The 24,038-nt window shown below is 41.8% G+C and overlaps 1 protein-coding gene across 1 annotated transcript in view; it reads right to left on the reverse strand.

Moving 5' to 3' along the window:
- Positions 1–6,457: 6,457 nt before the first annotated feature.
- Positions 6,458–24,038, reverse strand: part of LOC102066263 (ovostatin) — a 29,142-nt gene continuing 11,561 nt past the window's right edge. The window contains exons 16-36 of the mRNA XM_014271369.3: positions 23,393–23,563; positions 22,715–22,835; positions 21,566–21,656; positions 20,683–20,911; positions 20,352–20,478; positions 19,609–19,730; positions 18,903–18,954; positions 18,458–18,541; positions 17,313–17,489; positions 16,742–16,823; positions 15,696–15,852; positions 15,162–15,236; positions 13,709–13,874; positions 12,887–13,107; positions 11,607–11,822; positions 11,354–11,478; positions 11,086–11,176; positions 8,593–8,664; positions 7,930–8,032; positions 7,082–7,156; positions 6,458–6,743 (exon numbers count right to left, since the gene is read on the reverse strand). Of these exons, the coding sequence (XP_014126844.2) occupies positions 7,104–7,156; positions 7,930–8,032; positions 8,593–8,664; positions 11,086–11,176; positions 11,354–11,478; positions 11,607–11,822; positions 12,887–13,107; positions 13,709–13,874; positions 15,162–15,236; positions 15,696–15,852; positions 16,742–16,823; positions 17,313–17,489; positions 18,458–18,541; positions 18,903–18,954; positions 19,609–19,730; positions 20,352–20,478; positions 20,683–20,911; positions 21,566–21,656; positions 22,715–22,835; positions 23,393–23,563 (2,535 nt within the window). The 3' untranslated portion in view covers positions 6,458–6,743; positions 7,082–7,103. The remainder of the gene's footprint in view (positions 6,744–7,081; positions 7,157–7,929; positions 8,033–8,592; positions 8,665–11,085; positions 11,177–11,353; positions 11,479–11,606; positions 11,823–12,886; positions 13,108–13,708; positions 13,875–15,161; positions 15,237–15,695; positions 15,853–16,741; positions 16,824–17,312; positions 17,490–18,457; positions 18,542–18,902; positions 18,955–19,608; positions 19,731–20,351; positions 20,479–20,682; positions 20,912–21,565; positions 21,657–22,714; positions 22,836–23,392; positions 23,564–24,038) is intronic.

Below are 24,038 nucleotides of genomic sequence, written 5' to 3' on the forward strand. Positions count from 1 at the left end.
CCAAGAACTAGCACTAGTCACAATGTGCACATGTACCTCGTGCACAGTAACCAAATGAAGGACCAAGATTACCCATTCATCCTATATCCAGATAATTCATTGCACTAGTTTAAAACCTCCACTAATCACAATGAAAAAGGTGAATCTGCTAAGGAAATAAACAAACAAAAATTGCAATGATTTGTAATAGAGAAGTTATTGAATTAACAGGTTTGCAACCAAACAAGTCCCCTGGGTAGAAAAAAGCCACTGTAACCTTATGATAACAAAGGAAAACAGAGGTCATCCCATCTTCTTGGCTATAACATATAATAACTTGTCTTTCACAGGAGAATCAAACAACATTCCACTGGATACAACAAAAAGGTTGTTTTCAGGGCAAATATTTACGAAACCATTGACATTTGATTTTTTAAATGGTTTTTTATTGTTAATTATTTGCCGACTGCATGTCTTTGCCTTTCCAGTCCTACCCATTGTTTTTAACTCAGATGCATATGTTCGAGACACTTGTGAAGATTACTCTGTAGGGAAGTTAGAGAGATGATACTTCATCACCAGGTCTGTATTAATAGAATCATGGAATAATTTGGGTTGAAAGGGACCTTAAAGATCATCCAGTTCCAGCCCCTCTGCCATGGGCCTGCCATGGATAGGGACACCTTCCACCAGACCAGGTAGCTCAGAGCCCCATCCAGCCTGGCCTTGAACACTGCCAGGGATGGGGTGTCTGCAGCTTCTCTGGGCAACCTGTGCCAGTGCCTCACCACGTTCACTGTAAGGAATTTCTTGCTAATATCTATTCTAAACCTGCTCTCTTTCACTTTGAGTCCACTCTCCCCTGTCCTGTCACTATATGGGCTTTTAAGTAGTCTCTCTCCATATTTCTTGTAGCTTCAGATACTGGAAGAGGTGCTTGGTTTTGGGCAATGTTGGAGAAATGTCTGTATACAGACAGATTATCTTGCATTCTTGACTCAAAAGGAGGTTTTTGCCAGCCTAACTTTGATTGTTACCGGAGCCATAACTTCAGACCTCAGATACTTTTGCTGTAGCACACACACACACAGACACACACAGATCTGTGCGTTTGTAAATAGGGAGCAATGAGAGGGAGCCTTGGCAACAGTAGAATGAGCTGTTTGATTTAGTTAAATTTGATTTAGTTATCTTTGTTAAAAAATGTCCCACCATCTTAGTACTGAGATCTTTCTGCCACTGAAACAGTTCTGCTGCAGCCACAGTTAGACACCAAAAATTGTGCCTTTATGGTTGTGGTTTGGTTTATTTGAGGCACTAATATGTTCAACCGGTACAAGATTATCTTTACAAATAAAATCTGTCTTGCTGTGAGAAACTAAAGTAATACTACTTGACTGAAACTAATGTTTTCATATGGGGCTGCTCAGTCACAGTAATTTCTGTGTCTTTCTGTGTGGTTTCCTGATCTCACATTTCACTATTACTGAAAAGAGCTGTATTTCTTTCCTGTGGGAATCATCAAATGACTTTAGGGAAATTACAAGAGTCTCTGGAGCTCCATGGCTTTTCCTGCTTTTGATGCATTTGTGGCTGCTAACATTTCATATAATTCTAGTACCCCTTCTCACTCATGCAGTCTAAAGCCAGCTTGGATGTGTGTGCAAGACCTGTATCCATATATGTGTGGCGTAGGCACTCTCAGCTTTCTTGTGAAGGGGTTAATTGCTGCATTCAGAATAAGATCAATGCAAAGAACTTGGGCATTACAGCTACAAAAATTATTGAAAAGCACAGAGTCAATCTGTGATTTTGGCCATGACTGCTTTCTATAACACTGTCTTTTAGAAGATTAGTTTGTAACGATTTGTTTAGACATGGTAAAGGTCGAAATGCTTGGTTTGGCTCAGGTGTTTGGGGAACAATGCTGAAACATGTTAAGTACAGATAAAGTTCTGCTTGGTCAATAGGGTCTCTAGTCAACCATGCAAGATTTCTTTCATTGTTCTAAGACGTGTGAACCTTGGCAAAGTCCTCTAGCAGCTGAAAGGATGATGAGGTCATAAAAAAAGTATACGTATATCCCTAGTGGAATAGTCACAGTTTGCAGTGATTTTGATGAGTGATGGAATTTTTTTTCAACAAAACGTGGTGGTGGGGAGGATTGCAGTTTATTTCAGTGGTCTATGATATCTGGAAAAGGCAGCCATACAAAAAACTGAGGTATTTGAAGGTCAGCCAGTTGCAAGGCTTCAGTGGCTCTGTTGAGTGTGGATGGGTCATCCATAACCTGTTTTCAAAACTGAGACCTTTCTCCACCTATGTGTGGAGGCTGAAATCTGAGCAGGAATAACTATTAACTGAAGTATTAAGCCTGTCTTTGCTGTGCAGTTTTGGTGACAAATGCCAGTGAAAGGTGAGTGAAGCTGGAATCTGACTGCTCTCACTGCACCTGCACAAGCCTCAGAGTGGATACTAGCGGATATAAAAATGAAATTATCTTTCCTAGTTGTACACAGATTCCCTGGCAGCTTTTAGGCTAAACTATGAATGCAGTGCTATAGTCAGGATAGTAAGAGAGTCTGCATTTCTTTGGGAGTGCTTTGCAGCTTTACTGTCCTTGCATGGACAGGAACTAGAGTTTTTCAGCCCTCCTTTCTTTGTGGTCTTTCTAGGCAGCATCAAGGGTTCAGTTCAAATGTGAAGAGGTCACCAATAAAATATATGAAAAAGCCCTCAAAAAAATTTCTGGTACTTAATAAGCTCATTCTTCACACTTGCAAATACAAATTGGGTTTTAATTACAGTGGGAAAAGAAAATACCTAACAATGAGTATCAAGTGGGGAACATTTGACATGTAATCCATAAAATGTAACTAGTCAAAGTGGGACAACTAGTCTGGTTTCATGTTCCCCCTAAACCTCTCATGCCAGCAATTAGCTCATGACTGGTACTGAGAAATCACCTTGTGTACCAAGAGCTGATGCAAGCTGCACATGATATTGTCATGTATTGGCTTTTCTGGCTACCAGAAGGGTGCCTGAGAAGAGCCATCTCTAGCATGCTGAGGGAAGCTCAAATAATTCTCTGACCTTTTCACCTCTAATCAAACCCCTAACCTTTTGTTTCTGTTTTAGAGCTGTGCACAACTATCCCCTCTTTGTAGCTGCAACTTCTGCACTCTGAAGGTAGAAGCATTTGCTTTCATTTCAGGTGACAGCTTGTGACAGGCACGTGTAGAAAGATGTAGCTCTCTGAGGCTTTTGTATTGCAATGGGTTTTCTCTGCTTTATGGAAAGCCTGTTTTTTATTTTCATTCTGCAGAAATGACTCATAAATGCATTGCAGTGACAGATTTGTAGGTGTTTGAAGCTCCATTAGTCCCTCTTATTTTCTTCTCCTTCCCTCCATCAGTTTGGAGCGGAACAGCCTTCCCTGGCTGGTTGTCCTTCTTCTCTGGATTGACTTTAGAAGGGTCATACAGTTCTGCTTTTCCTTAGGAATTCAACCACCAGCCTACAGATCCTACAAGAGTTTAGCTGAGGTAATCATACCCCAAAAGTATTTTTCTGCAGTTTCAGGCACTGTTGATGTAAGAGACAAATAATCTGTCTGAACTGCAGGTTGGTCTGTGAGAAGAGCACTACAGAGGAGCAGTGTTTTCACTTGTGTCTTTGGACGCAGCTTTATGGGCCAAAGGAAATTTCTTGGGCATTTTTTGGGGGGAAATGTTATATGTCTAATCCAAGTGCTCTGAGAAAGAAAGGGTGCTTCAAGCTGTAAAATTATTTTATCAGAATCAAGAGTTCATAGGAGAAGAGAGCAAGACATAAGATCTACATCTTTTAGAGCAGGGACTACCTCTTCTCATTTCTTTGAAGTTGTCTTCAGTGTAGGCATGATACTGCTAGGACTTGAATGGGAAAGAGAGTTTGGGGTTAGGAGTCTCTCACAATTGGCTGATAACACTAAATGTTGGAGGCTCACTCTCTTTTTGAGTACTTTGATCTTTTTCCATTGACCAACATCTTGCTTCTAAATGCATTTTTCTGTTGTTACAAAGAATTTTTCTTTCTGCTACGACATCCCAGAAATTGAACTTGTTCCAGACACATTATGGAAGGCGTGCAAATGCTATTCAGAGCCTGCAGCTTTCTCTCCCTTTATCTGTTATTATTATCTACTTGGCAGCAAAACAATACTCTTGTGTTACCTGATATATTAATTGCACTACTTTAAGGACGCCCCCCAGGGAGAGCCTGTTTGTGCCTTCAACCCCTGACCTTAGGCCTGAAAAGTTTTTTGATTCATTCCCCTCGCATAAAGGCTATTTTTCCTTTGTCTCCAGTGAAAATATATTCTGCAGCTATATATTGAACTGCTGAGCACTGTACAGAACAAGCTGGAGGATGTGTCCTTGATGAAGACTCTCCTGTCTTTTTTAACTTTTATTATCTTCCTAAACAGCTGAGGTTTCCCAGTGTCTCAGGGCAAACAAGCTGGCCTCAGGCAAATAGGGAATAAGCGAAAGTCCTGATTGTCCTCTTTTGAAGAACTAGGGTTTTTTTATTGTTATTGACCCATAAACGACCAGCACTGGGCAAAACTGTCTGCTGGAGAGCACTGTGTGGAAAGGAGGGAGTGACTGGAGCATCACATCTATGCCTAGTGTCACTCATAGTTTCTCATAGCACGAGTGCTTTGCTGTTACACAAAACAATGTCAGAGTCCTGGCAGCTTGTAACTCTGGGAAAAACTTCCTGAGCCTGTCCTGGCACATTCCCATGGGCTACAGCAGATGGTCCCATAGGAACTGCACCTTTCTGCATGCTGAAAGTCAAAGGGAAGATTGATTCATGGTAATTTCAGAGTACTAGAGCATCTTTCTAACTATAGCAATCAAAGAAAACTGAGTGTAAATGTATTTGCCATTTTTGGAGATGGGATATGGGCCTTACCATTTTCTGATTGATTCACATGGTCCTACAAGGTCAGTTTCTAAAGCTCCTTTCAATTGTTACGTCTTTTCATCTGACTTGCACTGAGGTTAAGCAAACTGAATTTGTGAAGCAGCAGCGTCTCATGATGCAAGTTCCATGAGAAAAAAAATTGGGTCACTAGTTGCACTGCAGTTAAAAGTGTTAAAGAGGTAAAAGAAGGCTGTAAAATGCAGATTTTGCTATGTACTGCTGGAATTGTTCCATGCACTCCCTCTCAGCCTAGTGTTTTGGAAATTTTTAGTAAAATTTAAATGCTGTGCTTTTGAAGGCATCTGCATTTCATATCAGTTTCCATGTGACCAGGCTTGCAGTTGGCCATTCACTGGAATGGCATTAAACAAAGGCTTTTGTTTAGCGGCAGGCTGAGTTTACACAGCTGAGGAAGGTGGATTGAAGTAGCCTGACTGACCCCTCTTGAAGCTCACACAATCTTTTCTGCTGACAGGGATGGGAGAGCAAGGGGGAATTTGGGGTCAGTTGGCCCCTTAACATCTTCAGAGTCATAACTTACTTCTCAGCATGTGTCTGTCTGTAGCAAAAGTCACCACAGGTCTCATGCAAACATGAAAACATTGCTTTCAGTGTGACTTTTTTGGGTCAAAGGTTGTGCCCAGGGGTGGCTTCTGATGGGAAGAGAAATGCTAGGGATAGAAACTCAATGTTTTGAGCAGAATTAAAAGACTCGAAAGCCACTCACCTCACAATATTTTTTTCTCAAAATGTCATTTTTTTTTTCACAAGGTGGAAATTCCACCAGAATTGTCAGGGAAGAAAATGATCTTGTTTCTCAGTAAACCAAGATGATATGCAACTTAAAAAAAAAAACAAAAACAAAACAAAACAACAAAAAACCCAGCAGAGAACTCCATTCCATTTCTGTATGTCCTAAGGAGAGATATAGATGGCATATGTGATCATAAATGTTGTTTTATGCATTGAAGTGCTCCTTCAGGCTCACCTGCATGCACAGTGCTACCAGATGAAAAGCAGCTCTGTGCCTGATGCTTTCCCATGCCAGGTGGAATTTAGAGAGCTGAGAGAATCAGGGCATGGGGCCAGGTTCCAAAGGGTGTTAAGGCACATAGCTCACATCAGCAAATTCACAAACAGCCTTAGGTTCCTATGTCAAATCTCTCATATGCTTACAGCAACTCTCTAGCTGCTTCTGAAGGTTTCCTAGGTCCTGGTGTGGCTGAATTCTGCTTTTTTTGCTGGACCCCAGTGCCACTCTCAAGCTGAACACCCTTCTGCTGGTTGCTCTCTGTTGGGCAGTTCTTAGAACAGGAGGCTGCAGTTGGTGACCTCTCCAGGTCCTACCAAACCAAGATTTATGGTCTCCCAAAGCTTCCAAATTTATTTTGCATCTTTCTGGGATTACACTGAGCCTGAGGGTCTCTGTCATGTCTTCCCCCTGTCACAAAGGTTCCTGTGTTCATCTAGTTCTAGATAGACCAAGGAGTGGAGGCTGGGACAAATATCATTGCCAATCAGAATGTTTTATTACAAAGGGCAGTAAAATATGAGATGCTAATCTGAAGAAAACATTTCTTTCTAGATAGAGGCAAAACTTGCACAAAAGTTGTCTTCCTGTGATTAGACTTCTGTCATCTTTAGGTGATTCAGTTCAACTGCTGAAAAAGCTGAGGATCAAAGGAATTTCTTCAGGATTTTCCTTCTGGATAATTGAAAGACCAAAACAAGTAAAAGCTATAGAAGCAGCAGCAGCACATTATTCTCCAGGATTAGGATTTCTTAAGAGGAACCTATGGCACAGAACACACATTTCAAATTAGTACCTTTACACAAATCTCCCACTGGAATATGTCATAAGTTTCAAAACAAGATGGATGGTCAGAGTCAACAATTGCACAGTATCTCCCTTGTCAGGAAAAGCACTTTATTTAAAGCAGTTTCTAATCCACACTGACCCCAGTTCTTTTTGAAGTGTGGGCCAGAATGGGTCATTCTGATCTACAGCAATATGAGATTTGCATATTTCTCATTATTCTACATGTTTTTCATTGTGCTCCCAGAAAAAACCCCAAGTCTCTTATCCTCTTCTTGTTCTACAGCTGCTTGCCTGACATTTTTGAATCATTACCTCTTCTGGCACACATCTGATTTCAGTTGGAATATGTGGAGCAGGGAGTATTGTACTCTGAAAGGCCATATTCATCTGGAAAGAAGGAAGGAAGAAAACATTTGTATGAGTGAGAAATCATTCTGACCCCAGTCTATCTGCATCTCCCATTAACATGCTACAAAACAGAAGACATTTGATAAATTTTGTGGTAGACTCCCAGTTGTCAAGGCACCCAGTTGCAGGGCTGCATAGTCAGAGACCAGGGCACTCTGACCATGTTTGTCAGGACACATCATTGCTGTCACCATGCAAGTCGTGGATCAGGTGGCAGAAAATGCATTCTATGGTCAATTCTCTGACTGCTGCTGCTGCTAATCTGCTAGGATTCAGTTCAGGAAAGCTGGTCAAAGGCACTTATTTCTCTAGTTCTAGTTACTTAAACTCCTCTTTTGTTAAATGGGATTGTCATTCCTACTTAAGTATTTAAATTCCACTAAGGAAGACTTTTTTGATGCAGCCTACAATGATGATATTAGTAAAAAAATTAGCTAATGCAGTTCGGGGAAGTCAGGAACAGTGCTGCCTTTGAGTTATTGATTTTAACCATCATGTCCAAACTGTTGAGTGAAAGTGGAACCACATGTCTTTTTGTATTGTTTTGTAAGAAAGAAGCTCTCAAGTATCACTTTCTTATCTGCTTTATGTTGAAATGAAGCAAGAAATGTAAACACGGGAGGGCAGGAGCTGTTTATGCTCTGCAAAACCTTTGCAGTCTAATAATCAAAACCAGCAGAATTGCTAAATGGGTCTCTCTTTGTCCCCCCTTTATCACAGGTTTTACCGAGGCCTGCTGGGGGGTCCCCTACCTGTTTCATAGTAATCGTATATATGCACAGGCACTGGTTTGATGTCTGAGACAGGCAGGCTTTGCTCCACACCGAAGGAGAAGCTGATTTCCTTCTGGGAGACCTGGAAATGGCAAGACAAGAAGATGCATCAGAACTTTTTCATAACTATCCCTGAGGCTAAGTTTGAACAGATTAATTTCTGCATCAGACTGTATGACAATGACAACTACAGCTCCCTCCAGTTTGTAAACTTGATGTTAAATCAGACAATTGTTTAAAAGCTGTTGCTAAATATGTTTTGCTGCTAAAATTGCGTGCTCTTTTCTTTTCTCCTCATCCTATTTCCATTGCCAATTATCCCAACCTAATTCCCTGTTTGTGTGGTTTTCAGCACATCAGCATTCATCCTGTAATAGAAAATGGCTGTTAGTTTCTTTCCTTGCTTTTTCCCAACTAAAATCACCTTCAGTACCCCTAAGAATCTTCTCCCTACTTTTCTCCCTTTAATTACTTTGATCACATATCTCCATTATCCCCTGTGATATTGGATTGAGTGAAGTACTTTTACATCTTTAAGGCACTGGTATGGTTAATATGCTATTAATAAGATTTTTCTTTTATTTGGAAGCCTGTTTTAAACTTCCAGTTTTATTAAACTGAAGGGAAACCTCCCAAACCTACCTTCTGAAGGTAGAAGAGTATGTGGTTGTTCTTGATGTCTACGCGATCCACAACAGAATTCTCGAACCGAAGCTTTAAATAAGGCAAAACACAGCAATGTTAGCGCGGGAGACTTGCCAAGGAGACTTACAGATTCCGCAGCAAAATGCGTTTAAAGAGGCTGCTGTGCTCCTTTTATGCCACCCCGCCATCTAGTCGCCAAATAAAGAAATGCAGGTTGAGTGTTTTTACGACTGATGCGTGCAGACCAGTCACAGTGGTGAACAGTTCCACCAGCCAGCTTTGGTACTTGTAACTTCCATCATCAACCTAAAAATTTTCTCATTTCAAAGCGAATTTACAATTAATTTCTGCAGCTCAAGCTGACTCACTTGGTAGTCCATTGTATGTTTTAAATAAATGTTTAAAAACATTTAGAAAAGAATGTGAACAAAATTATTTTAATATCAAAACATACACACCTAAAATATTCTAAACTTTAAAAACCAGCTTATTTTCTTGAAGTGTATATGAAGAGGAGTAGGATGCCAAACAGAATATCATCTCAACAGAAAAAATCTTCCAAAGAAAATGTATTAATTTCATACAGTTCCAGCCAAAAAAATTTCAGGCTTGAACACTGAATTATTATAAATACACAAAGTATGAGCAGATTCTACCAAGAATTTTATTCTTCTTTTTATCTGCTTGAAAATTACAGGTCTTGACTTGAAGGTAACTCATCTATTGTGAACTTAAATTGTATTAAGAACCTAAACTAGTTGCTTATCAGTGTTGTCCCCAGAATTGTCATCATCATAATCAAATTTCTGGATAGTAAAGGAGGAGGATCAGAGAAGGACCTCCTTTTTTTGGTTGCTTGTTAAACTGTACTGTAGAGGAAGAAATAACCCTTGTCAAAGGGATAGTAATGCAAAATGCCAATTGAAGCAATTTATGGCAGAAGTGTTCCTCGCATAGATTCTGTCAGGCTGTATGACTACAGACTCATGCACACAGACACTAAGAGCACAGGGGAATCCCATTATCCTGAGCAGAGCCTCTGGAGCACTCTGACCCTTGGGGCTGCCACAGGGCAGTGACCAGCCCGTAGTCAGAGTGTGAGAGCCACAGGGTGAGCCAGCAGCAGAATATACCTGGATTACCTTGCAGACTGAAGGGGAATGCTGCCTGCAGACCATGGGGCTGAATATGGGATGCTGGGACTCAAGAAAGAGTTTTTATGGGGTGTTTAGGGGAAGAACCAGAAGTAACAAAGAGAGGGATAAAATCCAGTTGGAAGGGAAAGGGTGGAAAATGAGATAAAAGAGGCCAATTGCACATGAACAGGTTGGTGGTCACACACTTGTCTGCCCTGCACCTGGTTACCACAGCCCTTCCTGCCTTCTTATTAATCTCTGTTCCTGGCAATTTTCCAGGGTGAAAGGCTCTCTATTCCATGTGAATGTGTGTGCAGGGAGTGCAAGTCCCTGAAGAGAGGATCAGAGACCGTGTGCCTGGGGTGCCAGCACCCTGGGACACCAGACTGCAGGCTTGTAGTGACGGGAGTATGTGTGTCAGCATGGGCTCACCAGTGACAAACTGGAACAGCAGCCAGCTCCTGAGTCAGGCAGAAATCTGACCCAAACATTGGTGACATCAGAGCATCCAAGGCAGCTACCAAAGGCACCAGAGTGTCCAAGCCTACTTCTGGAGAAACCATACAGTCTTGGAGATGGACATCTGGAGCAGCTAGTGGAGACTTATTTGCCTGTCTCTGCATGTATGTGTCTGTCTGACATCACTGTGAAACCAGAGGACCCCAGCTCACCTACTGCATGTTAGGAATGCTTATAGAGGCCCTCAGTATGCATGCATGGGGATGGGGACCTCAGTTCCAGGCACTGAAGTGGGTCTCAGGCCTTGAAGGAGGCACATGTCCAGGCACCACCAACTCAAGTGTCCAGGGGCAGCTGCTGGGCAGACTGAGTGCCTGAGGCCAGCGACCATGAGGAGCCACATTGTGTATTTGCATGTATATATGTGCTTGTGCATGTTTATGTATTTATTTATTTCTCTTTCCCACAAATGAGATTTTAATCTGATGAGGCAGAAAAAGGGGAAAGGACAAGGCCATTTGTGCTATCTGTGTTTGTGGAAGTGCTGTCTTTCCTCTCTGCTGATCTGTGTGGCACATATATTATGTATATATGGCTATATATGTGTAGTGTGTATGTCTGCTTATTGGGAATATAGACTGAACTTTGCTGTTGGTTGGACCTGGGGATATGAAGTCTTAGTTCTCCTGGGCTAATCTCCTGGATTTGGCAACTCCTAACAGATCTGTCTTCAACACATAAACAGCTACAAATTTGAAGTGCAGAGTATGTGAGAGGTGGCTTTGTCCAGGGACTTTGCAGTAGTCCCATGGGCTCAAATTTGCTAATCAGAGACTGTGTTTAACAACTTCCTATGTTCTTAGGCTTTATCATTCACATTGGTCCCATTTTTTACCTTTTTCAGGGAAGATTCTTCAGGAACAAATCCTGAGAGCATTTTCACATCAATAATAGCCATGTTGGAGACATTGCGGTTTCCTGTGTAACTAAAATGAGAGAAGTTCTGTTAGTCTGGTCTGCAAATGGAAAGGATACCAGTGGATGACATTTTTAGCTCTCAGTAATCCTGTTTTTCTTATTAAACTGTTAACTGCCTGTACTTCCTTTCTTGGATGCTTTACCAAACTGTGAATGCAGGAGGTAGGTCAGTAAAAGGAGGTTACCTGGCAGACAGGACAAGGTCAAACTTTGGTGGATAGTTGCCTGTGCAAGACACATTTGCTGTCCTTACAGACAGAGAGAATCCTGCAGCTTTTTTTGGCAAATGGATGTTGTATCTCAGGGTGGTCTGAAAGAGATAGAAAGTGTGGGATGGTCACAGACCTAAGGGAGAGCATGACATATGGAGAGGAACAAAGCATGGAGAGCCCCCTGCTTAGTTCCCAGAGGGTGGTGCTGAGTTCCCAGCTTGCTTACCTGCAGATAGACACAGCTAGTGCCATTCACCTCCACGCTGTAACTCCCTGGAATAGTGGGTAAGGACGCCTGCTGCAGTAAGAAGCGGTTCTTGTCGTTCACCTGGAAAATCTTACTGGGGGTCTCCATGGAATGGACTTGGACTGTATTAAGGTTTTTTTTGGAGAAGGTGAGATATCCATACTGGGCTAAAGCTTGGAGAGCAACCACAGTGTCCTGAAAAGAATAACATGATCCCCAATTAGATACTCAGGTGTAAGATAGTGTGTGAGGTTAGCGCAGATCCTATTTCCCTGATGCCTTGTCAGTACTCATGAATGCAGGTGGGCTTTCAAAGAGCCAAGGAAACATGACACAAATTCTTGTAGAACTTGTCCTGGTGTACAGAAAGCTGTCCCTGAGCCACCAGAGTGCTCTGGTTACCAGTAGACCATCTGTGGTGCATTAGGAAGGGCTTTGGCAGCAGGTGGAGGGAGTTGATCCTGCCTCTCTACTCAGCCCTAGGGAGGTGTATCTGGAGTGCTGTGTCCAGTCTGGGCTCCTCAGTACAGCAGAGACATGGAACTCCTGGAGCAGGTCCAGAGGAGCATCATGACAAGAATGATTAAAGGACTGGATCATCTCTTACAAAGGCTGACAGATCTGGGCCTGTTCAGCCTTGAAAAGAGACAACTGCGAGGAGATCTCAGAAATATCTCAAGGGAGGGTGTCCAACCTCTTCTTGATTGTGCTAAGCGATAGAAGAAGAGGCAATGGGCAGAAAATGATGCACAGGAAATTCCACCTGAACATGAGGAAGAACTTCACTGTGCAGGTGACTGAGCACTGGGACAGGCTGCCCTGAGAGGTTGTGGAGTTTCCCTCATTGGAGATGTTCAAGAGCTGCCTGGACACTAAGTGCTCTAGGATGACCCTGCTTGAGCAGGGAGGTTGGACCAAATGACCCCCTGTGATCCCTTCCAGCCTCACACATTCTGGATTCTGTGATTCTGGAGCAACAGATTTTAATTATTGCACAAAACCTGGCATAATGTTGTGTCAGCAGTGACTGCTGTCCGTGGCCAACTTGGAATTCAGGTAAATTCTCACTGCTGAAAACCAAATTATGTGTAAAGCTATGCAGATCATGGTGTACCTTTGACAAGGCGACCCATGAAAGCACCAGTTATCCAGTATTACTCAAATCCACACGCAGTCAGAAAGATTTGTTATTTTTCAAGATTCAGTTTGCAGACTGTACTGCTCCAAGACACTTTCTTTTTACCACACCCAATTGTTACCTGGCTGGAGGAAAAGCCACCATAGGGGTTCTGTTGTTTGATAAGCCAGTACACAACACGGGAAATGTAAGATAAGTCTTCTGGAGTGAGTTTGGTTCTGTTGAGCAGAGCCAGGAGCACATAGCTGGTCATTTCAATCTCAGCAGAAGGGGCACGGGAATAGAAGTCAGAGAAATGTTCTGCTGGTGGCATGTTTTCTCTCTGCCAGTAAACAGATCCACCTGAAAACAGAGAAGTGGGATATAAAAAGCATGGAAAAAACAAGTTTTGTCAGATCTTGGTGTCCTGAACTGGGTAAGTTTTACTACCAAGCTGGAAAAGAAAACAGGAAGGGATGGAAAGGGAATAATAAAAGCAGGCTGTATAAGACAAAGAGGGATTGAAGTGAAAGCAGTGCAGTAGAAGGATGCTAAGGCAGTTGCAAACAGGAGCACATGACATAGCAAAGGGAAGTGGGTTTGTTCAGCATTACAAGAGGAAACTAAGTGAAAAATTAGGTACAATCTTTCTATTGAAAGATCGAGCTTGAAAAGACCTTGGAAGACCTTGGGCTATTGAAAGACCTTGGGCTGAGACATTCAGGGGACTCTATCTCCCCCTAAATTATTTCAAAATTTCATAGATAGGCCACAGCTCAAACTTTCGTGATGCCAAAAGAGACAGACAGAAAAACTCCTAGAAATAAATTCAGTAGCATAGCAGGCATGAAAGGCAAGGGAAGGGAGAGCATTCCTGACAAAACTGTGCATCAGAACAGCTCATAAGATCCAACAGGCCATTCCATCTGCTGCACTGCCTCTGCCATGGCCATGCTGCACTTACCAGCCCTGACAGCTGCCCCATCCAGCTGCTCAAGGAAGAACTGGCGTCTTTCCTCTCTGCCAGCCAAGCCATAAACATAGGCAAGGAGGGCCTGGTTGTACAGGTTGTGGACCCCACTGTTAAATGCAGTCTCCAAACAGTTCATGCCACTCCGAACAACGGGATGCTGGTAATGCAAAACACAGTGGGGTGTCAGGTACTTGGATTTGTGTCTCCACACAATACTTTCTAAATACTTCCATCATTGCTTAAGCTGCAATCTCTGACTCGTCGTGCTAGAAATATACATGATCCATGGCATGTTTAATAGCCTACAGAGTGTATCCTGTAAAAAAATGCCCTTCCAGTCATGCTGCCTCCTTTCTAAATTTATTTAGAGGCAGCATGGCCAAAATAAGAGAGCACTGTTTCTATTCCTGACTCATGAGATGAGCCTGTTAGAGAGAAACCTTTGTCCCTTGGTTGCTTTAGCAATAAAATGTGGATCATTTTTATAGAACTATGTAAAGTGCATTGAGACCTCATGATTAAGCAGGCTCTCTCAAATGGACATTGCTTGTTTGCTAGGTACAGCTACCAAGGTAACTCTTCAGACCTTTTAACCTTATTGACTATCTCTGTGAACTCTTCTTCCTCTCAGAATCACCAGCACACTACTAACCATGTCATGTCTCTGCAGCTTCACTTAAACATGTGACACTGGGTTTTGGAGCTGCTTATGAAGATATTGGAAACTAAATTCATGTTGCTCCAGAACTGTTTGATTCTGCACAATGTTTTCATCCTGTTGGTCTCGTGTACCCTGATGATGGCTGATACTACCATGTCTGAGGGATGTTCAAAAAATCAGCACATTTAGAACGTGTTTGTCAGATTTGGAACAATTCTCCTCCTCCCCATTATAAAAAGAACAAAGTTGGCATAAAACAAGGTCACAAGGATATGAAGGAAATATATTACAGAGAACAGAACTTGGCTCTCATTTCCCAATGCCAAGTACTTCAACCAGCAGCTCATAGTTTCCTTCCATTATTAAGATTTCCATAGGGAAATGGGCATTGGAACTAAATGCACAAAGTGAGTTTGTAGACTGAAGATTTGGACAGCTTGAACTTTGGACTAGGGAAATTCAGAGAAAATTCCAAAGTGGATTTTGGATGGAGTGGGCAAATTCAGTCTGGATTTTGCACCTACTTAGACTACCATTGTCTAAAACAGCTGGACTCCTCAGGGGTGTTTCAAGGGAATCCATAAGCACTGGATATATAACTGAATTGTAACACTCATTAAATACTTGCAGGAGACTGCAGGGTTCTGAAAGCAACTGTCTACAATCATCTGCTGTCCTACAAAGAATATTTGAGTTCCTCATTGTAAAGGAAAGCTGATGTGAGGACTGTGACTTGAGCAGTTTGACAAATGTCTGACTGTGCTAACAGCACCAAAAACCTACTGCAGCAGAGTGTCCAGCCTCCAGCAATGATGCCACAACATAGGCTGTGAGGGAGTACTCAGCTTCTTCTCCACCCTGATGAAAAACAAGTAAAGAACTGGTTAGGATGAATGTCCTAGGAATAAACAACATATGAATTAATTCATAGTTCATATATCAGTTATATTTGAGATCAGCAGTAATTTCTGTCTCCCTGTGTGCACAGGAACAAGAAAAATCAAGTTTACAGAGGATAAAGCCAAAGTAATTGACTGCATCTTCTTGGCTTTTGTACGTGTGTAATAAAGCAGACAATAGCTTGTGGCTGAGCACAAAATGCAGTGGTGGAAAATAAAACCTGAGACTTAGAAAGCTCTACTTGTTTTTACCTCATCATCAAGACCACACATAAGAATCATGTCCTGCTTGTGTAGGAGAGACACGAGATAACACTACCAAGAAGAGTAAGGGTGTGCTGAAGAGTAAGTTTGTGTCCTATCCAAATAAATCCAGACAGCAGGACTGGAATTTTGTGGCTATACTTATCTCAATTACCTTCAAAGCATTGTTGAAATGTGATCCAGCATTTTCAAAGCAGCCATCTGACTTCTGCTTGCTTGCCAGCCAGATCAAAGTTTGGGACTGGACGTTGTCATCAATGTAGATGTAGCGCTTGGCCTGCTCCAGGGATTTGTACACAAAGGCAGTGAGCCTGCAGGTGATCCAGAAACAGAAGACAGGTATGGTGTGAACAAGACCAAGGACATTTACCAGTGCACAGGATGTGCATAGAAAATGATGTAAAAAGAACTTTATAATGTTTGAGGTAAAAGAAGAAAGTGTTTTCTAAGTTTTAAGTAAATAAAATACATAAAATTCTCATACTAAAAATTGACCTGATATGACTCCATTACTGTGCTGGAACCTTTCTTATAGAGCAATGGTAAAGTATAGACACAGGTTGGTGACTGATGTTGGCAATTTCTAGTCTTAGTTAATTGAATTATGAAGCAAACCAGGTTGGAAGGGACCTTTGGAAGTCTCCTGTTCAACCACCTGCTTAAACTAAGGCCAACTTCAGAGCTGTGTCAGGCTGCTCGGTCTTTCGTCCAGTCATGTGAAAATCTCTAAGGATAGAGATATCCACATCCTCTCTGGGCATTTATCTCAGTGCTACGGCCTTCTCCTGGGGAAGATTTTTATTTCTTCTACCCACTTGGAGTGGTCTCTGTAGCAACTTGAGTAAGGACAAACTCTTGTCCTCACTCTGTGCAGCTCCAACAAGAGTCTGGCTGTATTTCCACAGTCCCCACCTAGGCAGCAGAAAAGTTTACCCAGGTCTCCCATTATTTTCTTCTTCTACAGGCTAAACAAATCCAGATCCTTTCGTTTCCTGTTGAACATACGTACTCCAGCTTTCCACCATCATACCACCTTTTGGTTGCCCACTTTCCAGTTATTAATTTCTCCTTTACTAGGAGATTCAAATTAACTGAACTATATTCATTTAATCTATTAAAAACAAGAATCACGGAATACTTGGATCTTTTTTCAAAGCCTAAAGATCCTGTGCCAGGGAAATAGAAAATGCCATCACTTACCATACACTCCCTTCTCTATCTCGTAACCCAAAGGAGCTGTAGGATCCATCCCTGTGTTTGTATGATAGCTGTTTCTGGTAGCCTGAAAACACAATAAGGAAGACACATTTACACATTTTCTAATCCGAGAAAAGGATTTGTTCTGCTGTTTGTTGAACTGCAGAAGTAAGACTTTTGGATTTAGTATCAGGTAATGGATATCTGGTGAATAATGCCAACCACTGAAAGAATTCCAGCTGCTTTTACTCCTGGACATGCTGCTTTTGGAGTGCTCTCATTGCCTGCTCCTGTGCAATTATTGTGGTACTGGAATTCAGAGATCAGTGCTCACCATGTTGAGTTGAAGTGTTCAAGGCAAACAATCACAATACTAGATCACAGGATCACAGTTTATTCTGAGTTGGAAGGGACCAACAATGGTCATCAAGTCCACCTCTTAAACATGCAAAGAACCACAAAAATCACACCATCTCCCTGATATCATTGTCCAAATGCTTCTTAAACTCTGTCAGGCTTGGTCCTGTGAGCATTTCCCTGGGGAAGAAGATGGAAGAATCTGAAAACCTCTTACCTGTGGATAGATAACCAGTACCCCTAATTCTAATCTCTTCAGTCAGCTGCCCAGTCTTATTCAGATAATCCAGGGCATAGATGTTGGGTGTGAACAAGGCCATGTTCTGTTCTCCACAGCCATAAGGCATATGGAGGAGGTTATCTATGTTCCGCAGGGCTGTGCCCAAAATGTCTCCTGAAGAGGGAAAAGTGTAAGAAGTCAGCCCAGTTCAGACATGTTTTTATTACACAGAATTATACATTGCTCTACACTTTCTTATTATGAAGCCAAGGGCAATGACTAATGTAGAGCAATTATAGTAACCAAAGACACATCATAGAAGAAAAGTGCCAAACCGTTCCCATTTTTTCATTTCTTATCTGGATGATGGACACCTGGGAGAAACTGAGAATTTGAGAGGAAAAAATGAGCACCAATACTGGCTGGCACAGCTTCTGAGGAACAGCTATGAATTCTTGGAAGGGTCATATTTCCCTGCTCTTTACAACCTGCTTCCTGTTTTGGCATGTACTTGTGAACATGTTGAGTGGGGTAGGATGCTGACAGGCTGCACAGCGTCAGCACACCTCACACAGAAACGGGCACCCAAACCAGCTGTGTTTAGAAAACAATCTGAGTTCAGAACCTCAAAAAATTTTCACTGAAGAGAACCCTGAAGTCTCACTAGTAACTTTCAGATTAGTAGAGTCGTCTCGGATCTGAAACTTTTATTCTATGGGAACTTATTGACTTACAAATGTTTTTCATCATGCAAAACGATAAATTTGAAATTATGCAGTCAGCAAAGTTCTGTAGATTTGTTTCCAAGAAATTAAGATAATTTTTTTCAAAGAAGTCTGCCTTATGCTACTTTTCATCTGAATCAGCTGTTTGACTACACTGAACTGGATATGCTAATGCAGTATAATCTGAAATGCAATATAAATGAAAATTATTGGACCACTTTGTCCCTTCTTGATATGAGAGAAATGTGAGCAAATTTTGCCTCCCACTGCCATTTTGCAAAATAGAAAACTTACCTTCTAAAATCAAGAATAATTATTTCTTCAACTTTGCATAAGTCTTGTATGTGAATACAAGATGACACTTGGTGCAGCACAAGAGAAACACCATTTTGCATTCAGTTTAAGTACTAAACTTACCAATGACAGAAAAATAAGCTCTGGCTGATCCCTGCACTAAGTTTCTTGGCAAGCTGAGAGACACCTGTTCAGAAATCTTTGTGCCTGATGAGAAAATATGAAAAGAAGAATTGTTAAAATTATGGGGTGTTTCACAGAAGTCTTGACTGTTATAGTCCTCAGTCTGGGTAAGGAAAATGCCACAGAGTCTTGCTCACTGAGCCAAAGGTATATGAAAATTCTGAATTTCAGCCTAGCACCCTGATCCTGTGTCCTAAGCACCCTAGGACAACATGAATGTATCTTTTCCTCCCCTGGAAGGGTCTCTGCCTTTGTAGGACAAGACCTACAAGACAGTGAAGCAGTTCCACTTGGAATGAATGTTCCCTGTGAAGCAGTTCCCTGGAATGAATGAATGAATGAATGAATGAATGAATGAATGAATGAATGAATGAACTTGCCTTACCTTTTGCACAGATGAGGGAGCTCTGAGTCAACTCCTTTTTAATACCTTCAGGCTGTTTGATTGCAGTGAAGTGGTCAGGAAGAGAAAGAAAAGTACAGAACATCTCCATGAAACCATGACATTTAGCAGTGTAAGACAGTATATGAATATGGCTTTTACCCAGACCCTGCACCTCTTGTAGCCAGCCCTACCCTAGCTCCACTAGAATATCTCTTGGTCCATGGCTCCCTCTCTTGCCCAAGATCCTTTCCAAAGCACCTTCCTACTCAAAAAGCAGTTAAAAAATAGGTATTTCTAGCCTCTGAGAGAGACTTTGTCCAATTAATCCTATGTAGCTGTTGCTTTATGATGCTCAAGATAAACCCTTTTCCTCTTATATCTTTCCTCCACCCTCCTCCCTAGAATTCAAGTCATGTGCTAAAGGTGCTTAAAAGCAAAGTATGGAATCTCCTCCCTTCTGGCACCATGGGCAGTCAGGACACATGCTCAGGGTTCCAAAAGGAGCCAGTGGGAGGAGGACAGTGGATACTGTGGCCACCATGATTTTCACTCTTATTTTAATATGGAGAAGCCTACTGTACACAGGTGCTGTACTCCCTCCTCACTGTACTGCATTCCCTCCCTCCCTCCTAACAGCTTCTAACCCTCAGCCACAGGAATTCCAGTTTCCACCAGACAGAAAGCACCTGCCGATTTCCAACCCTACCTCAACAAGTAGGGTTTGAAACAAGGTGTCCCTGTAAATGGTGTTCTCCTCTGGAGAAGTGCTGTTTCCAGTACCTCTGGTGTTCAGTTTGGCCTCAGCAGTAATCACAAATTTCACCTCACCTGCAAAGACACCCACCAGCCAAGAAAATGAAATTATCTTCAATGTCTACAATGACCCCTGGCTTTGACTGCTGCTCCTAGGCTGATGAACTGCTGAGAATTGAATTTTCTCTAAAGACAGCTCAGTAAAACCAAATTGCATCAAGATTCCATACCAGTTTGTTAGTGGAAAGGAGTGCTTGCCTGGGGCCCTGGTATGAGGAATGAAAGAGGGGTCATCCTGGCCAAAAACCAGATTCACTACCAATTTCCTCCTCTTCTTAGACTTGTACTGAGTTTTCTCTGGCCTAGGGCAGTGTTGCAATAGTTTAATTATAGCTCTTCTGCTTTTATTCATATTTCAACTTTTGGAGCACATACACATGCAAGTAATTAGCAACTGCTTTAAAAAAAAAGACAATGTGGACTTGAAGGCAGTGTGCATTAACACAGCTATAAAACTGGGAAGGAGCAGTGTCCTTTTATTGCCCATGCATAATCCAGTCCAAAATTATTGTCAAATTTATTAGCAATGAATGGAGCTGTCCAGAAATGCCTGCTTGTGGATTACTGATGATGCCCTAAAGGGGAGTAGAAAGATCAAACAGTGATATAATCAAGGTGATAGAAAGACAAACTTACCCAGTTTTCGGGGGCTAACAGCCCAAATATACGTTTTTCTTTCATTGGCACACACTGTTGCTGTGTTGCCCTCTGATGAAAGGATCTCTGCCTCATAGTCACTTGACTGTGCCAGTATGGCACTGATCTGGGACAAAGAAAGAAGGAGCTAGATTACAAATGAAAGAGAATGACCTTAAAATCAGGCTGCAGAGCAAAGGAGGCTGCTGCATTAGTATTTGTTTTGCACAGCACAGTACCCAAAGCCTTTGCTGAGGTTCCTCCTTCAAGAGCAAAAAAATCCCTGGGAAATAAGCAAACCCCATAGGAAGTAAAAGGAAACTTGATATACCTGGACACACTTGTCAAGGTAGTTGAAGACATTAGCTATTAAGTTAAATTTTTCCCCTCGAGTGACAGAGTATGGCAGGGTGAGGTCCACAAAGAATGGTTGGAATGCTGTCATGGAAACAGGGGAGGAGATGCCAAACCCAGCATCATCCTGTACACAGAAAGCGCTGGCTTTCCATTCTGTGATGCTGTCAGGAATGGTGTAAGAGACATCCACCTCTCCTCTGGAACTGAAGAGAATAAGAAACACAGAATGAGAAATTATCTTAGGAATTTTTCAAGACAAATTATGAAATAGGCTTTCTGCTTGAGTCAGAACTTCTGTTTTCATCTCACTTTCTACAAGGTACCTTTCCATATATTAAAAAAATTGTTATAATGCTTGAAGTAAAGGTGCTGGTTAACTACGTGTTAAAGCACTCAAATACTCAACTTTTAAATTTAGAAATACCAATTGTTGAAAAACCAGGATGCCCAACTACACAGATTAGAATCAATACATTTAGATTAATGTTCTAGAACAGCATCTGAAGGCATAGTTAATATGGAAATATTACAATTGAAGATGCTGTGATAGCCTGAAAGAAAATAATTAAACTGAGGTTTTTTGCTGCTGAATGAAAAATTGGATGAAAAATAACAAGCTTCTTCTCTCTCCTTAAAAGATACTTTTATTTCACTCTTAGCCCCTATTTATTTCTCCCCACCAGAAAGACAGGGAACAGAGCACAGAGTATTTGCCTGCAATTGTCATTGATCAAGACGGGAAAAGTAGACCCACATCTACAAAGCAAACATATGTTCCATGGTTCCTTCCCAGAGTCCATTTTAGCTAAATGAATCAACTCAAAAAGGAAGAAAGAAGTGAAGATAAACATACTTACTCAGTGTTAACCAGTTCCCAAATCCAGGTCTCGGGGAAATATTTCCGAACAGTGCTGAAACCACCACCAGCTCCACCCATAACCATTTCACCTAGAAGTGGGGATATGATTAAAGGACAGTATTAGACATCATGGGAGAAGAAACTGAACTTCTGTCACGCACACTTCACCACCACAAATGAACATCAAGTATCCTGTTTGAGCATTCTTGGACTTCCCACCTCCCACATAAGAGTGAAAATTCCAAGAGATATGCAAAGAAACAATTTCTTACCTATTCTCTTTTCTCATGGGAAAATACTGGAAATATTAACTATTTTACAAGACATTTCACTTCATTTCATACTGAAAGGTCTTGCCATTCAGTTAAAAAAGTGAATTCCCCATTCTCTACAACTTGCTCTCTTTGATTTGCAAATGGGCACCAGCAGCCAGTACTGTAATCAAGGCTTAATAATGCTTTACAATGGCTTAGAATGACAGAATCGTTTTAGAAAATCTAGGTTGGGAGCAACCCCTGTAATTCTCTAGTCCAACTTCTTGAAGTAGGATTAACTTCAAAGTCAGACCAGGTTGCTTCTTGGCAAGCTCAGTTTTGAAAACCAGCAGTGATGGAGATTCAAAAACCTCTTGGAGATCCCCTTTCAGTGTAATTACAACTCTCATGAGGAAGATCTTTTTTCCTAATGTTGAGTAACACCTTCTTTTGTGGCAATTTATGGCTGCTACTTTTGCTCTTTTTCTGAGCAATCTGACTTGATGAAGAGAGAATCATAACTTTTGCTGATCTATAAAGGCCTTGGACACTATGTGCTAAGTGTGCCACATGCTGAGTGAAGTCTTGACTTTTAAATATTTAATTGAATTTTGATTTGATGAAAGATTCTGATCTGAAAACCCTCGAAAACCAAAATCAGTTTATAAAAGAAGCAGCACCACAGTATTCCCTGTTTTTTCTATATGCACCTGCACCTGAAACAAAGTTGATTCTACTGCAAGCACTGCCAGAAGGAGACTATAGGATGCAAACTGGGACACACAGGCCTATTTCCCAAAACCCCCCACTACACTGGCTGTTATTTTATACAGGCAACAGTTTTAAAGACCAGATAGACTGAGACTGGAGATACAGAATGAACCTTCTTTTACCTGAGGCCTTGAGATTGGCATCATAATAGTGAGAGGGGTAATTTTCCGTTTCTGATCTCTCTTCATTGCACAGAACTGGTTTCCGTAGCACAGAGTTGGTGAACACTTTCAGGCCCATATCCTAAACGTGAAAGAATCTATCAAATCACTCAGGGCATTCACTAGTTCCCAGTACACATCACTGATTATCATTCCTCATTTCTCCCCTCCCTCATCCCAGTTCATCCTGTTCTTTCAGCCTTGAATGTCTCAGCTCTGTGTATTTCTTATGGAGCAGTGACACCTCGTGTTCTGCAAAGAGCAGTGATGATGAGTCTGATGTTGATGTTATGTCTTAGGATACAGGGCCAGTGGAGTCCAGCGTACAGGAACCAAGTGGCCTGCATCACAGACACAGATCTCTACAAGAAATGCCTGGAGTCATGAGCCAAGGCCATGGTCCTGCTTAGGTATTGTCTACAGACCCATGGGCAGCAGCCCAGTGATTTTCAGAGCTCCTGAGTAAGTGATGAGGAAAAAAAAGGCAGAAATTGGGCGATTGCAGGCTTTAGGCAGTTTCAGGCATCAGCTGCCTTCTCTCAGCAGTAAGAACCATCACCTGAGAAAGCTGAATGCTAATGCTGATGAATTCTTCTGGAATCCCTCCCACTTAAAAAGCCTCCCACACAGACCACATACCCTGAAAATCCTGTAGACATCTCCATCACGGCTGACATTCACAGGTTCAAAGTACAAGCCATCGGAAAAGATGGTTTTGGATGGGGTACACTCCTGCGGCCTGTCATCTTCCAGGTTGAGCCCATTGTAGTAATAGCCATATAAATCACCCCTATGAAGCTGATAGTACACCTGGAGGTGAAAATGAGTAGTTTAAGCACAAGGAAGGTATCAGGCAGGTGCAAAATCACAGATATTCAAAGCTTATGGTGGTTCCTGAGCAGTGCTGTAGACTTCAGTGGGCTTAACTAGTGATGCCTACCTAGAGATGAATAAACAATTTGGATTGAGCTGTACCCTCCTCCTTCTGAGCCACAATGGTTTTATGGAGTGAACTTGAGCAGAAAGCATGGAAATGCAGTTTTGAGTTGAGCAAAGAGGAGATGAGTGTTACAAGACACTAGCTGTCATCTACAGCTTTTGTTCTGGACCCAAGGCCTATCTGAGCAATGTAAATTATGCAATTATGTAAAAATTAAGTAAAAATGCAATTTTGACACAATCACTCCACACTGAGGAAATGTGCTGTCAAGGATTTGCATAAGGCATATTTTTGGGATATATGTTACACTGCCATGCTTCCCAAAAGCAGTGCTGTGCTATCAGT

This window comes from Zonotrichia albicollis, chromosome 2 (genome assembly GCF_047830755.1).
Source record: "Zonotrichia albicollis isolate bZonAlb1 chromosome 2, bZonAlb1.hap1, whole genome shotgun sequence".
Taxonomy (NCBI): Eukaryota; Metazoa; Chordata; class Aves; order Passeriformes; family Passerellidae; genus Zonotrichia; species Zonotrichia albicollis.